The sequence below is a fragment of the Mauremys reevesii genome, linkage group 10 (assembly GCF_016161935.1).
Source record: "Mauremys reevesii isolate NIE-2019 linkage group 10, ASM1616193v1, whole genome shotgun sequence".
Taxonomy (NCBI): Eukaryota; Metazoa; Chordata; order Testudines; family Geoemydidae; genus Mauremys; species Mauremys reevesii.
Window position 1 is genome coordinate 19,812,957 of NC_052632.1, and position 16,214 is coordinate 19,829,170.

The following is a 16,214-nucleotide window of genomic DNA, read 5'->3' on the forward strand; positions in this document are numbered from 1 at the left end:
TTTGATGTAGGCGTAGGTCCTTATAAGTCTCTTTGGAGGAGGTAGGAGGAACATTTGGCTTGGGCTGCCTACCTGCCCTCTTACATTGGCTATTGTTGAATAAAGTTGCAGCCTTTGTTTTCCGCTCAGGTTCATTTGATGTGCTGCCATTCAGCAAAAGTGTTGCTCACTTAGTACAAAGAGTGTCTTGTTTGTTATGACTTGTGTTCCATATTTAACTCTGTATGGACTTTAAAGAAAATTTTCATCGGGGTTATTTTGGACATATCTGTGCATTTAGCTGCATCTGATTACTAGCACATTGACAACATGGGGACCTAACAAAAGCACTGTTGAACTGTTTGAATAACGAAGCAAAAGGGAACTCCTTTTCATAGAAATGTATTGAGCAAAGACACCCGGGCCATGTCCTACCACTATTTGGAAAAACCCTCATAGGTACTAGTGAATTTCTACTCATAGAGGCCCCCAGGAATCATTCTGGGTTGGGAGAATAATTTGTATTCCTCCCACCCCTCCCACACCAAGCTGGAAGTGGGATCTTCTTCCCCTAAACCTGCAGATATTTTAAGATCCAGGAGGACACACAGAGGTGGTTGAGACATGTAGGTGAGAGCCTCCTGCATAGAACATTTTTTTATTTGGTTTTTGTTTATATTTTTTTGCTGCTCCCCATGTCTAAAGTGAACTACAAAGTACCTTTCAATAGCTCTTCCTGAGAGCTCCAGCTCGGGCCAACTACTATACTCTGTAATACCATACGATGTCTTACAGGACATAAAACCTTAGAAGTAATATTCTCTCCTTGTTTGGTGGCTGGAAGTCACTTTGGGCCCATTCCTGGGTCAAACAGAATGGAATGCACAAAAGATGAGAGATCCGCCTGGATTGGAGAGCGGCTGAGGCTAAACCACTTCTGAGGCGGAAGGAAGCACTCCCAAAATGAGTCCATATACTGTTTATGTAGCCGCACATCCTTCCCTGGGCCACAAACTCATCTCAGACTGTCATATTTCATGTGGACTTCTTTGTTCTTGGAGTGGGGAGGGAGGAGTGTGGAAAGCAGGTTCCTTTGTGGCTGGACAGCAATCCACTAGAGAGAGAGGCTGAATGGGAGCACGTGCCTCAAAGACAATGGCTGGGCTGACAACTCCAAAGCTAAAGATGGTTGATTTCCCTTCTTGTGGCTGTTGAAGGCGGGATGGGCTGAAGTAGAATGTTCACTAGCAGCAGCCCTTTCCCGCTCCTCCACACCAGATGTATTTAATTTACTTTAAAAACACAGGAACAGTATTGCTAGCTGCAGGAGTTCAAAAACCACAAGTCCTCTCACCCTTATATTGGCCTGAAAATCACAGGAGGTGAGCGGGTGAGGGAGAAGTTCAGGCAGATTTTCAAAGGCATGAACAGCAATTAGGTGCCTAGCTCCTATTGACTTTCAACGGCAGGGAGGTTCCCAAGTGCCAGTTGTGCCTTTGAAAATCTCTCCCAAAATCATGCTGTTTGGCCATCTGTCCGGATTTTGAACTCCCCCTACCTCTCCACTGCCCCCAACATGTTTTCGACAATGGAGCTTGAAAATTCAACCTTCAGAGCATACAAAGTGCATGCACAGAAATTCAGGTCCCCTTTCCCCTATTCACCTGCTCCCTAACTTACTTCCATTTCAATGCCTGCCCCTCCTTGACTGCCTCCCCCAGTGCCCCACTCTCTCAGCCTCACTGGCAACATCCTGCAACTCCAGTCCTCTGCCAGCTTCCAACAGGTGCTACCAGTCTCTAGCCTGCAGGGTTAGGGTGGATTCCTTTGAGCTCTTTCCTCTAATGCTCCCCAACACTCTCACACACCTTCATGCCCTGTGGGGAGGTGAGACTGCTGTTGCTGTCCTCAGAGAGAAGCTGCTCAGCTGTGTTGTGCTTTGCCTACTCCGCTCAGAGTACACAAGATGTGTGCAAGCAGCCTCTAGCCGAAGCGGGAAACGCCATGCAAATCCCCCAAAATTCCTGAGCTGCTTTTGTTTCCTTGTGAGACTGTAAGAGACTCCCACAGTTGACCCCAGTCACTGGCAATGAGATTGTGAATGTTGGCAATGGTGCAGAAACCTTGTCCTAGTCCCTCCCTCTCTCCCCGGCTGGAACTACCTTGGGGTGACTACAGACCTCTGTCTTGGCCCTAAAAGGTGAGGTGAGAGGGAGGATTGGGGTATGCTATCCCTTGAGCATGTCTATAGTTCTTGCTCATGGACTGCATGAGAGACCCTTCATTTCCTTTTATGGACCATGCTTGGTTGGCCCAGCATGCCTTTAGTTTCCATGGCATGCTGGGGCTCATGTGCCTCATACTGCCACATAAATTGGGTCTAGGGCTGGACCCACTGACATTAGCATGTAGAACAATGAGAGAATATGCCTAAGAATTTGCCATTCTGTGGCTAAGCGTGAGAACAATGCATGGCTGTCAAGTCAGATGAATCTGTCCCTGCAAAATGATGACAGGAAGATTCCATGAAGCAGTGTAGCAGAGTCCCCCAATGTCAAATACCATCACCCAACTGCTGTATTTGTATGATAGGAGCTGGGGTTTGCAGGATGTTCAGTGTTGCTGAAGGAAAGATCTTGCAGGTCATTTTGAGTTCCTGACATGCGCATTGGCCTCAGGACTGCAGAGCCAAGGACACCTGTGGAGCTACCAAGTCTGTTCTTTCCTCAGCTGAACTGAGCCAAGATTCTGGGACAGTAGTACTGTCCTGTGCGAGTGAGGGGTAATTATCATGTTAAGCTCACTGCACGGCACAGACACACCACACTCTCACGCTACAGGGGAAGAAAATCAGACAGTCATAAGAGATCCTGTGTATTACACACATACATGTGCATGAAACATGGCACAAGATTTTGGTGACATGGGACAGATGCTTAATATCTTCTTTATGGGATAATAAGCAGTATGCCTGAGCACTCTGGTTGTTGGTACTGAGACCTGAATGCTTTCATGGGTTTCTCTTCTACACTGCTGCTATAAGTTTTCAACACACTCTTCTCTCCCCCTCCTCCCAGGATCTTAGGTGGACCAAGGTCTTAGACAGACAAAGCACAATGGTAAAAATGCCTTATTTTGCTTGAGGATGATAACTGTCAAAACTAGTTTAATAATCAGTGGGATGTGTGAAAATCAGCTGTCATGGAAATGCATGATTTTTTAAAGTTCCAATTCACTGCTTCACAGTTTTGTTGGAGTTGAGGGAGTAGGTTAAGTCTGGACTAAAACTTCAGGGCCAAGTCAACAGTCGGTGGGGCTACCCCAATTTACATAAGCTGATGAATGGGCCCCACCGCAGGAAGCTGGGGAGCTCTGCATGTGGATAGGCGCACACAAGTGTCCGCAAAGCCATTTTACAGTAAAAGGTAATGATATGATTATAGATGGCTTTAAACAGGATAATAAGGCCAACTCTGCATACCTTTAGAATTCTTCAGTGGCATTTACTGGCATACTGGATGTACTTTAACACTGAGCCAAATTTGTAAAGGCCAGGCACTTTTAACTGCATGCGTTAATGTGGACACTTTAGCCAAAGACCTCATTTCCATTCATAATTAAGTACCGTGTTTAAGTGGTCAGTTTTGTTTCTGCTATTACTTTTGGGTGCAGTGTTTGCAGGCACCAACTTTGCTCAAAAAAAGGAGGAAACTGGACAGAGGCCCCTTTAAAAATCTGGCCACTTGTATTAGTTTGATTTTTACCTTTGGCACCAGGAAGCTGCTTTTTTACATGAAGCAGATGCCAGCTGTTGGAGCTAAGGAGTTAAGAAAAGACCATTCTTAACATCAATGAACTTTTCCTTGAAAATAAGAGTCCAGGTGCATGTTTTGTGGTAGGGGAGAATGGGGAGCAGAGAGATTAGAGATTTCACCTTGTATCTGATCATTACAACATCCTTCCCCTTGAACAGTTTAACTAACTGCTTTTTCTCCATTTCAGTTCAGTCTTTATCTGACAAGCAAATTTTCTCTGTTACTCTCTCAGCCTTGCTCTGCCTACTCTGTCTAGGCTCTGTCTAATTTATTCCAAACCCACGCTTATTCATCCCTGGGTTACGCCAGCTTTGACTAGTGTATGGCAGGGCTCCTGGCAGATTGTCTGTCTGTGGTACATCTCCCAGCAATGCCAGCGACTCTCATGCACAGATGGGCAGTGTCTTCCCCAGTAATGAGCTGTGCTTTCTGTGAAGGGTCATGGCCAGGGCAGCTGGGGGATGTGAGCATTCAGCACCACCCCAGGCAGACTTCACCATGGGGCTCCTACACTAGTCTGGCTACATTTCAGAGCTGCCTTCCCCTGTCAAAACCCCTGGGAAGGGCAAGTAGAGCACATGCCACCAACCTTTCCTTGGAATCGAATTCTCCCCAGTCCTGCTGCTGCCTCAATAAGGGAAACTCTTCCCTTTCCCCAGCTCCTGTCACACTAGTTGGCAGTCACAGTGCTTGGGTGATGGTGCTTGATATTGGAGTGACTCTGCTACACTGGTTCATGGAATCTTCCTGTCTCTTATGAATTCTCAAATAGATTCTCTGTAAGCAAGTTCCATTGTGAAAAAAACAGGCAGCCGCCCCCAGGTGATATTTCAGGGTGAAGCTGAAGTGGCAAAGGAGGAATTGGTTGATGAAAGGAAGACAAAACAGTGGGACAGTGCTGTACACTGTAGAGAAGAGGCAGGTCAAAGATGTATGGTAGAGACAGCTGGCATTGCAGAATGGAGCAGAACTAGCAGATCTATATTATACAGGACTTAATTGATGATGGGGCACTGAACAATCATGGCTATCAGAATAAGCTGATGCTAGGGTAGTATTAATAAAATATTGGTATAATGCTACAAAAGAACAAGGAGGATTCATGAATGCCTAATGTATCATGATTATGTATGTGCATCATATATGTTGTGCATGCAAAATCATGATTGGAGTGGCACCGGCTACAGAGCCATTGATTTGTTGCTTCTCTTCTAGATCTGTGTTAAAATTGTGAATAAGCAGCACTGTATATCTGTGCCCAGGTCCTTGCACGTGCACCAAGTCTGAGGCTTTGATTTAAGGTAGTTCTGTGGGGATGATGGGTGAAGGAACCCTCACTTCACAGGAGAAATGCTCTTTTGTTGCTATTGAAGCCCTTTCTGCTGCTGCACCCCTCCACAGAGGTCAATACTTGGTGAATCTGCATAGCAGTGTGTCTATCAGCTCTTGCCACTGCTTTACCTCCATCCAACCCCAATCCAGCGGTGAAGGGAGTCACCACAGAACCAGACTTGGTCCTACTACGCAGGGCGGGAGGACTCCATGTATTGGCCCAAATCCTGTACCCAGTGATGAGCTGCCAAAATCTTAACAACCGGTTCCCTATAAAAAGTTATGATTTAAGGGATATGCCACAGTATGTATTTTTTGTACCAATACAGCCAGCCCCACGTCCACTGGTTACCATATTTCCGTATTTTCCTGGGAGAAATTTTTACAATTTTTAAAATTTAAAAATTCCTCCCGGACAGCGATTTAAGAACCAAAAAGCCTGATATGTCTGGGAAAATATGGATGTATGTTAACCCTACCTAAAGTTCTTTTTTTAAAAAAATGGACCTGAACTAGAAATGAGCTCTGTTTCACATGTGTGGGTCCCCGCCACTCCCTGGGGGTGTTCTAGGGTGACCAGATGTCCCGATTTTATAGGGGGACAGTCTTGATTTTTGGGTCTTTTTCTTATATAGGCTCCTATTACCCCTCACCCCGTCCCGATTTTTCACACTTGCTGTCTGGTCACCCTAGGGTGTGCACATGTGTGGGTCCCAGCTGCTCCCTGCCCCCCTCATTGAAGCAGGTGTGCAGGGTTACTGCCCTGGGAACTGCAGGGCACTAGTGGACATGGGGCTGGCTGCAGACAGGGGCGTGAGGCAGGGCTAGCTAGAGGCAGGGATTGCGGGGCTGGCTGCGGGCAGGGCAGGGGGTGCGGGGTTGGCTGAAGGCAAGGAGGTGTGGGGCTGGGCTGGCTGGAGGCAGGTGTGTGGAGGGGGAGGGATAGCTCAGTGGTTTGAGCATTGGCCTGCTAAACCCAGGGTTGTGAGTTCAATCCTGGAGGGGCCATTTGGGGAACTGGGGTAAAAATCTGGGGATTGGTCCTGCTTTGAGCAGGGGGTTGGACTAGATGACCTCCTGAGGTCCCTTCCAACCCTAATATTCTATGATTCTATGTGTGGGGTTGGCTGTCGGCAGGGCGTGGGGTTGCCTGGAGGCAGGGCAGGGGGGTGCGGAGCTGGCTGGCTTTGGGCATGGGGGTGTGGCAGGGGTTGGCTGGAGCCCATCAAAGCCGCAGCACCCCCTCCTCACAGGGAAGCGGGTTAACAACTGGTTCTAAAACCACTTCAAAATTTAACAACCGGTTCGCGCAAACCGGCTCAGGCTCACCACTGCCTGTACCCTCTCTTTCTAGACTAGTTCTGCTGTGTCTCTATCCTGGCAAATTCTCAGAGGTGGGAGCAGGATTGTGCTCACAGATACCATCACAGAGATCTGAGGTTGCTTTTTATACGTACCTAAATCTCTTATTAAAAATCCTTTGATTCCATCTTTCACATGTTAGGAGTGCATATCGCTGCAGCGAGTGCACAGTACTAAATATGCTGCAAAAAGCAAGAATGATTGTCAGCATTTGCCTGCTTGGAACAATTATGACAAATTCTAGAAGGCTTTCAGAAACAGGAAGATTAAGCAGCAAGAGATGGCAGATGGATTTTAATGTGGACCATGATTTCCTTTTCCCTCCAAAACACCTTCCCACCCACCCATATATTTTCCCCAGACAACAAGAGTGTTTTTGTCCTCTTCTGTGAGGGGGAAAAATATTTTAAAACCAGTTTAAACCATGAAGAGTTCAGTGTCCAGGGTAGAGACGAATGAGTTGCTATCAGGCCATTTCAGACTTTAAGTGCCTGTGGCCTGCTGGCCTTTTTGATTCTACACAACTAAAATGCGAGGTAAGTTTTCATAGTTTAAGGGCATATTGGCAAAAATAACCCATTTATCGTATTTACTGATGGGGCTTGAAATTCATTGATCCTCTGAGAAACGAGACGTGGGAGCCATTCTGGATAACTCAGTGAAGATTTGGTGGTCTCAATCCAGTTTTAGTTGACAAACGTTCATATCCAAATAACGTCAGTGGGAAGCAGAGGTCTTGAAGGATCAGGCCCCCCATAGAGGTCTGAACACAGCTGAGATATGTGGACAGGGCACTGTGGCTTGCTCTGCTGCCTACCATGTTCTAGTTCAGGCCTCTCCAGCCTTTTCACTGAGCTACTTTGTTGCCCTTTAGATCTCTAAGTTTTATATTAGTCCAGTGTAATGAGCTCAGGTGTTGTTAATGTTGTGCGGTAGGCGGTTACTGTCCAGAATTCTAGGGTGAGATTTTTATTTAAGGAAAAAAGTATCTATCCAGTGCTCTAGGCATCTTTCATAGAAATGTACCTAATCTGTACACACAACTGACAGCATTGGTGATGCTGAAGGCATCTGACTTATATGCAGTTTACAACATTTACCACTACTCCCATGACATGTTGAGTCTGTTGCTTCACAGAGTGCCTGCTGAGGATGCGGAGTAATGAAGCCTCAAGTCCAGTGTTAGATGGGCGTATTCCATTTCTTGCTAACCACATACATACTACTTGCATTCAATAACAATACCATTAAAGAAACAGCCTTCTTCAAGCTATTGTCTTCAAGCTTCAGACGCAGAAGTATCACCAGCTGAGCATGTCAGTCTCATGTATCGGTTAATGGAAACAGAGAGAGAACAACATTCATACACATTTATCAGTTTTCCAGGAGATGACTAACATCCTTTGACAGTAATTCAACTCATCTAGCTACTGCATTTTCACCCGCATGTTATTAATTGAAGACAGAATTTGTTTATTTTGGAAGTCTTTGAACAAAGCTGTGGGCTTCAGTCATGGCTTTTTTCATCACCATGCGATCAGGGAAAGCTTTTTAATGTTTGCGACTATATAAGTAACTCTGAAAAATGCAGCCTTTTCCGTGCCCCTCCCCCCCCCTTTTTTAAGACTTTGAACATATGGTCATCTAAGTTTTCAAAATGCATGTGCTCTCTTTGAGTCAGATTCTGCCATCCTTACTTATGCTGGGTAGGTGGGTGCATTGACTTTGATGGGACTACTTGAGGGGGAAGGTGGAAGTAAGGGTAGCAGAATAGGACCCCGAATTTGAAGATTTTGGAATAGTCTTCGTGTTTCTCATGAGGTGTGGCGAAGGTGACTGTCCAAATCACCCTCTTTGCCAACAGTAGCTTTGGGGTGATGTATGAGCTGCCCATGCTGGCTTTTTTTTCTTTTGTACATTAATCAGAGTGGGAATATAAGAGTTTATTATATATATTTAAAAGAGTAGTACTCAGACTGTGCTAGGTGTAATACAGACACAGGAAGATGCAGTCTCTGCGTTGAAAAGCTTACAGTCTGAAAGATAAGAGCTAGACAGGTGGTGGGGGTAAGGTATAATACAAGCAGTAGAGTAGCTTCCTTTTGTGTGTATAAAGTCATGAAAATGGTGCATTTTCTGCTTCTTTTTCAGAGTACAGCTGAGTCGTTTGCACTTTAGTGGGTTGTCTGGCTGACTTTCCCCTGCATCATCCAGACCTGTTCAATCTCCCAGTTGGTCTGGGAGACTCTTGATTTTCTGTTCTCAATGCTGTGTTTCTGAGCAGCGGCTTCATTCTCCCAATTGGAGACATTGCAGCCTTGTGGGAGAGGCATTCTACGCAGTCCTCCCTAGATGAGGGCTCTGGCTATAGAGATCATATCTACAGCATAGCACCAACCTGCTGCACTCATATAGGTATAAAGGGTAATGCAGTGCAGAGTGATGTAAGGGGTCACTCTAGCCATGCTTCTATGCTATGGGCGTGTTGGTGACCATGCTCTAGGCAGAGGAAAGCTGGGGGATGTAGCGAGGAGGGATGCGGGGAACCAGAGCATGAGGGGAGATCTATGGAGGACCCAGACTAGGGAGAAGAGGGAAATTTGAGCAGAGGAAGCTGGGCTAGGGGGCTGGGTGGGAAACTCAAGGAGGCAAATGATAGGTTTGATAGGGAAGAGCAAGGAATTGAAGGATTTGATGGTAATGAGGATTCACGTAAAAGAAGCAATGCATGCTTGCTCAATATGCAAGCAGGTCAGAATATCAGTCGAAGCCCACAGCTGTGCCCACATCTAAGTGCCTCTCTGTGTCCTGGCTGCTCTTCCATTTCATCTGTTGGCTGTGGTGAGGGAGGGTAGCTGGATGAGCAGCAGAGGAGACCTTCACTACTCTATCCCCACTTCACAGTGCCCTCTGCGAGGTGAGAGGAGCTGCTGTAGCTCTCCCTTCAATCTCCTGCAGGCTGCGGGGGCTGCCATTGATACACCTCCCCTCCCATCTGTGGTGGATGTGATCGTAGGCCTGGGGAGTGAGGCAGAGGCAAGGAGAACTTCACCCCGCCTCAGGCCTGGGGAGGGAAGGGGGTCAGCTGCTGGAGATCTTCACTTTCAACCCATGAGATGTGTGTGCTGCTCCCTCCCTTCCCTCTGCCTTCTATTGTACCTTCCTTTGCCATAGAGGCAGCAGGAGGTGATGCAGAGAGAGCTATCTGCTAATTCCACTAGTGCTGCTGGATGGAGAGAGAGGGAAGAGCTGCTGGCAAGCTACTTGAGAAGGCTTCATAAGCTACCGGTAGATCACAGCCCACTTGCTGCAGACCCCTTCTCTGGAGAGAGGACTGCAGGGTCCAGGACTGTCCTGGCACGTTTTCCAGCACTAAATTCACTTGGAACCTCTTCCCTCTCCCCAAATGCCGCCCCCCCCCAGAAAATAGGATGAAGTAATTTCGTAAATTTACAGTGGTACACCCTCATCTACACAACAGTGTCTAGCTCTGGTAAGCTAGAAAATTGACTGATGGGTGCATTATAAATATCTGGATAGACAGTTATGGTGAGGTATAATAAAGACTTGGATTGTTTAGTTTCCAAAGCAGAGGAGAGAGGGAGGGGCTTGACAGAGGTAGTCAGAGTCATTAGGTTTGTAAGTGCAGAATTTCTCAGTGCTTCCTTTTTACACTGTTCCATGATCCAAGAACAAGGGGACGCTTTGTGAAAATTAATGGTGGTGAGTTTAGAATGTATTTCTTTATGAAGTGTAGAATCTGTGAGTTGGGAAAGTCACTTCTGGAGGAGGTCACCAAGATGAACGCTGGGTTATTATTATTTGAACCACTTGTAGCTGTAGAAAATAAGGCTGTAATAAGGGTAATTGAATGACCTGCTTCAGTGTATAAGCATGGTTGCTCATTGAGGTCTGGCATGTGTTTTCCCTTATAGACAGCATTACGTTGGCTAGCTGCATTAAAAGGATTTCTTTTCCCTGGAACACTGGGTGTTGGCCAGTGCTGGAAGAAGAATATGGTAACGTCTTTCTTCTTAAAAAGACACCTATCTCAATCAAAAGTAAAGAAATTCTGTATGTAGTGCATAGACCTTATGAGGCATATAAATGTTTTACCCATTTTGTTCTTATAAGTTACCTTATAATAAAAATGCATTCTCCATGTAACGCCAGTCAGAGAAATTGTTATATTCCTTAGCATTGTGCCTCATAATGCATCATTAGTGTCTAACCAATCATTTTAACAGAAAAAATTGTTCTTTGAACATGTATTTGTTCAAAGCTAGCGTTTCTATATAGCCTCCGACTATGTGACCTTGTTGACAGTGTTATAACAAAAAAATTTACTGGTTGACAATAATAAAAGTGATCTTAAAATATAGTATATTTAAAAAAGAAACCTGGTGAATTTGCTCCGTTCCATAACTTGCCGTGGACCAACAAACAGTTTATTGTACTATATACCTTATCTGTTTTTATATATGTATATTTTAATCACAAAATATTACTTAAATATGAGCTTTTGTCCCTCTTACATTTTTTATTTACCTTCAAAATAAATGTTAGTCATTTGTTATAATTTTGTTTCATTATCCCAAGTTTATGTAATTCAGCTGCCCTCTTTAAATTTGGTTGTACTGAGGGAACGGTAGGAAGGGGAAGAATATGACTGGCATATCTAGACTATTGACATGGATATAAGCAGGTGAAAAGCAAGACTTACATAACTTTATAAGCCTTGATATATGTATTTAGATGCAGTGACCAAAATTGGCCATGAACATAAGTGATTGCAATCAATGGAGTTGTGTCCACTTAAATCTTTGATTAATTTAGTCCAACCTATATATTACTATCACAACGTTACAGAAGATAAAGTAGACTAGATTCTAATCTCATTCAATTAATGTATTTATTCTATGGCATTTATTACTGTAGTATCTGAGCATCTCATAATGTTAATTAGTTTTATGCTCACAACTCAAGAATCCTTATCCCCATTACATAAATAAGACAGACTGATCCACACAGGGTAGTGTTACTCAGGACATCTGTGGCAGAGCTGAGAATTGAACACTGATCTCCTCACTAGAGCTGGTCAGAAACTACGTTTTTCTGTCAAAAAATGCAAACTTGTTGAAATTGAAACATGCTGCAGGAACATGCCAAGTTTGATGAAATTCCAGTGGAAACCAGGTGGTTTCCAACAGGATCCTGCTTGCCAAGCAGGCTTCAAAAAGCCAGGCCCCGGCTGCTTCTGTTAGGGTTCCTAAGGCTTCTCGTGTCATTGGCTCCAGGGCAGTCAGCTCGCCAGGTCCCATTTTGAAATTATTTTTAATTAATTAAATTTTAAATTTCACAATTTCCCATGGAACAGGAGGAGCTCCAGTTTCTGTCTAGCTCTATTCCTGATTCTTAACCTGTGTCTTAACCACAAGACCATCTACTTACTGTGGATTTACACTGCTCTAATTGGTGTAACTGAGACCAAAATTTGGCCCAGTGTCTAACTGTTGTCTTGTGGCCTTATGCTTAGAGGTTATCACCAACCAAAACTGGATACTGTCAGTTTATGTTTCCAGCTGCAACAGGTACCAACAACGCCAGCCAGTCTGTATTAATAAGTTCCATTATTTCTTCAGACAGGAGAAGGTGAAAGGAAATCTCACTTTCCTGGTTCCCAGTCTTGATTTGGCATGAGATACTGGAGCAGTTTTGTACTGTCTAGGGAACTCCTAGAAAGTGACATGGTTGTAGCCCTGGGGGATGCAGCTGAAACAATTACAATTGAATATGTTGAAAATATATGAATGAGGCGTTTTAAAACTTGTAAAAGCAGTTAGAGAACAGAGTAGTGTGATGTTCTGAGAAATGGGGCCCAATTATACAGCCCATACTTACCTTGCTAAGCACGGAGCCATTGACCCCAAACCTAGTAAAGTTGATGAGTGTTGCCATAGACGCCACTGGGCTTTGGATCAGGTCCTTAATCACCAGAGTGATGCCGTTGAAGTTGGTGAAATAACAATACACCTCTACCTCGATATAACGCTGCCCTCAGGAGCCAAAAAATCTTCCTGCATTATAGGTGAAACCGTGTTATATCGAACTCGATTTGATCCGCTGGAGTGCGCAGCCCCGACCCCCTGGAGCGCTGCTTTACCGTGTTATATCCGAATTCATGTTATATTGGGTCGTGTTATATCGGGGTAGAGGTGTACTTAAGATTCTATTAATAATGCATATTAGTAGATAAATATAAGGCAGTAATTTGGGACATACACACAAATAAATGCTTATAAATATCAAGGAATTTTGGAAATCCGTGCTTGAGTTGGCTCACCATGCGGGGCAGCTGTTTACTTACACATTGTAATAGTTAAATCTAAAAAGGGTCAGACAATGTCCTAAAAAGAAAAACAAGCATTTAATCTGTCTCTGTAAATCAGAGTGTATGCTAAGGAATCCATATTTACCAAGGTCTAGATTTTGGCGTACTTTACTCAAGTTGTGTTGCCTGAGGAAGGTTGTAGGATCTGGCCCCTAGTACAGTTATGATATGTAAAAAAGTAGGAAGATCTATTTTCTTGCATTTGGAGCTATATTCTATTAGTCTTCCTTACAAGAGTAGTTCCATTGAGTAGGACTACTCACGGGAGTAAAACAAGCAAGATTTGAACCTAGAGAGGCACAGAATGGTGGTTTCAACTTGTGTATTTTCACTGACTGTTAGAAATATGACACTGCAGAGCCCAGTCCTGCAAACCTCTACTGCAAAACTTATCTACCACTCACTTAAAAGGTATTACTGCTGGGAAGTATGAGTTTGAAGGATTGGCCCCAGTGGATCCTATATCTAAGAAGTGAGTAGCAATAATAGGTTCTGAGTATACCAGGTGCCTTAGTATTTAATTCACAGGCATTTCAGCTCACTAGAACCACACACATTTTAATTTTTTTTTGCTAACAACACATTTTTGCTAAATAAATATTTACATATATTGGCTTTTTAATTTGGCTAATGTAATAGTTTGCATTCCTGTTATTCTGCTCAAAATAGGAGTAGTATAGCATTTTAGAGCTCAGTAAGGACATTGAAAAGTACATGAAGCTGCAAGGTCTCGGGAGTTATTCTGAGTTATTCTTATTTCAGTGGGAGTTTTGCTGGCATGAGGAATGCAGGATTGAACCCTGTATATGTTCTGTTTACTAAGTTAAATTAACAGTGTCCACATAAATACCCAGTAGCATCTGAATTATCAGATCTCTGTTACATTTTTTCTTTTGCTTTGAGTAGTTTTAATTATATTAATTAATTTCACATTTTTGCAATGTAATTTTTGGCAACACAAGAGGGTAGGCATGACTAAAGCCAATAACTAGTATAAATACTTCCTGTTAAATATGAATAGACCACTAGCTACATTGATGCTGAGAGCCGATTCCCAGAATGTGTAGTGCACTGCTTTTATTTTTGACGTTTTCAAATCTTGGTTATTAAAATGTATTTTGGAGAAAAACCAGAACCAATTTTTCTTCTAGACCCAATGTGTGTGGATCACGTTACAATGCCTACTGTTGCCCTGGATGGAAAACGCTACCTGGTGGAAATCAATGCATAGTCCGTAAGTTACTGTCATTGAACATTGTGGCCAAGATTTCTCTTTTCTCATTGCATTGTGTGCGTGTTTGTCTTGACTGTGCAGAGCTGAATTTATTGCTGGTATCAGTTCAGTACCTGCCATACTACATTTATTTACTGTTTTAACGTATATAAAAACCCCTCTGAGCTACAGTACAGCATGTATATAGTTGATGTGTTGACTATATTTGGACAAGGGGGTCCCACAGATATGTTCCTCTTGAGTCTGTGGTAAATCCCCTGAGCCAAGCGATGTTCGGGCTCTTCAGGAGTTAGGAGCCGTGGGATCTGTTCCTTTGTTTCCCCATTTAAACAAGAAAGCTTTTTCATAATCTAGGAGGGAGGCAACACCATATGGCGAAGGAACTTATGCTACATGCAAGTGCTGGACCTCTTTATACTTTAGTCCTGAAATATACGTAGGGGTTATAAAATATATCTGCAACTATAGATATCTGTATGTGTGTGTTTGTGTAAAGGCGTACCATACTAGCAACAGCTGTCAGAGGTGTTTTGATTGTGGATGACACAGACAGGGAGAATAATATCTGAGGTGACAACACATTGCAGTGTACATCTCTGGTGCTAGATGAAAGGTACAGGCCTGCACTCCCATCAGCACCATCCTTCACTAGTGGTATAGTAGGCAACACCATGGTCACATGCCTCCTAAGGCGTGTCCCCTTTTGGGCATCTAGTACTACAGGTGGTCCTAATGCCTGACCATGCCTTGTTCTCAGGGAGCATGAGTCTGGCCCGTCTGCTACAAATAATGGGATGGGCCCCCTTTGCTCTCCATTTCCACACGCAGAATCTTCTTTCTGTGTGCAGAGATTTTGTTTGCAGTGTTATTGCAGCTGTGTTGGTCCTAGGATATTAGAGAGAGAAGGTGAGTGAGAGAATATCATCTATTGCATAAGGAGAGGGCTGGACACTTCAGGACAGATGGTTTTGGTGAAAATTGGGACTGGGAGTGTGTTTGGTTACTATTTTCAGGGTGACCCCAAGAGGGCAGAAGCCAGGGTAGGCTTCTCGTGCCATAGGCAGGCTGCTGGAGTTAGAATCTGATCCAGGGATGTACAGCACACGAGACACGCAGGGTGTGACCTGCATGCTTCTCTGCGGGTTATGGGTGTCTAGGTTGGTCCGATTAATGATATTACCTCACCCACCTTGTCTCTGTAGATATTTTAGTAATTATACTCTATTTGTGTTGTGAATCAGATGCCTTTTGGGGTTTTTTTAAACATATTTTAAAACCTTTTTTATTTTATTTATAGCAATTTGCAGACATTCCTGTGGGGATGGATTTTGTTCAAGACCAAACATGTGCACATGCCCAAATGGCCAGATAGCACCTTCCTGTGGTTCAAAGTCAAGTAAGTATTCTGCTGTACTTTCCGTTCCTGTTTGCAGTCTGTCAAGCTATCAGCAGTCAATAATGTTTCAGACAACTAACCTCTGAGTCACTAGACCTGCTTACCACAGCAAAGAAGGCCTAGTCCCCTGTGATGAAAACTGAAGAATGACTCAGAAGCTAGCTATGGGAGATGCTCCTTTTTGCCAAATTAAAACCAAATTAGCTTGCCAGTACTCTCATTTCCAGCATTTTTTACTTTCTGGAAAATTCCTCTTCTCTACTAGACACTAGACTTGCACACATTGACAGCACAAAGTGCATCATGATAGACATGTCATTGCAGACAGTGAGCCAAATTCCCAGTGAAGTCATATGGGGTGTGGCAGGGCCAGATTTTGTTCCTATTTACCTGGGTAATCCTACTGATTTCAAAGGGATTAACCAGGTGTAACCGAAAACAGAATTTGGCCATTTCCTGTTATATCTTAGGGTATTATACTAATTGATGTTTTTAATCAGTCCTGACAATTTTTCCCTTGTATTGTACTTAGATTTTGGCTATTTTAACATTGTGGATTTCCTATATACACTAGAAACAACTAACACTTTTTAACTTAACATGCAGCTCGTGTTAAAAAAAATCACTCGGGACTTAAATAAATGGTACAGTAGTTTTAGGCACACTTTTGAAGGTCACACTTTTTTTAATCAGTAAAACAAACCA

General features: G+C 43.7%; 1 protein-coding gene across 9 annotated transcripts in view; it reads left to right on the forward strand.

The window, feature by feature from the left end:
• The window catches only part of FBN1 (fibrillin 1), a 227,738-nt gene that overhangs the window by 24,484 nt on the left and 187,040 nt on the right, over nucleotides 1-16,214 (forward strand). For all 9 annotated transcript variants that reach the window (XM_039490873.1, XM_039490872.1, XM_039490876.1 and 6 more), the window contains 2 exons: nucleotides 14,031-14,113; nucleotides 15,411-15,509. In XM_039490873.1, the coding sequence (XP_039346807.1) occupies nucleotides 14,031-14,113; nucleotides 15,411-15,509 (182 nt within the window). The remainder of the gene's footprint in view (nucleotides 1-14,030; nucleotides 14,114-15,410; nucleotides 15,510-16,214) is intronic.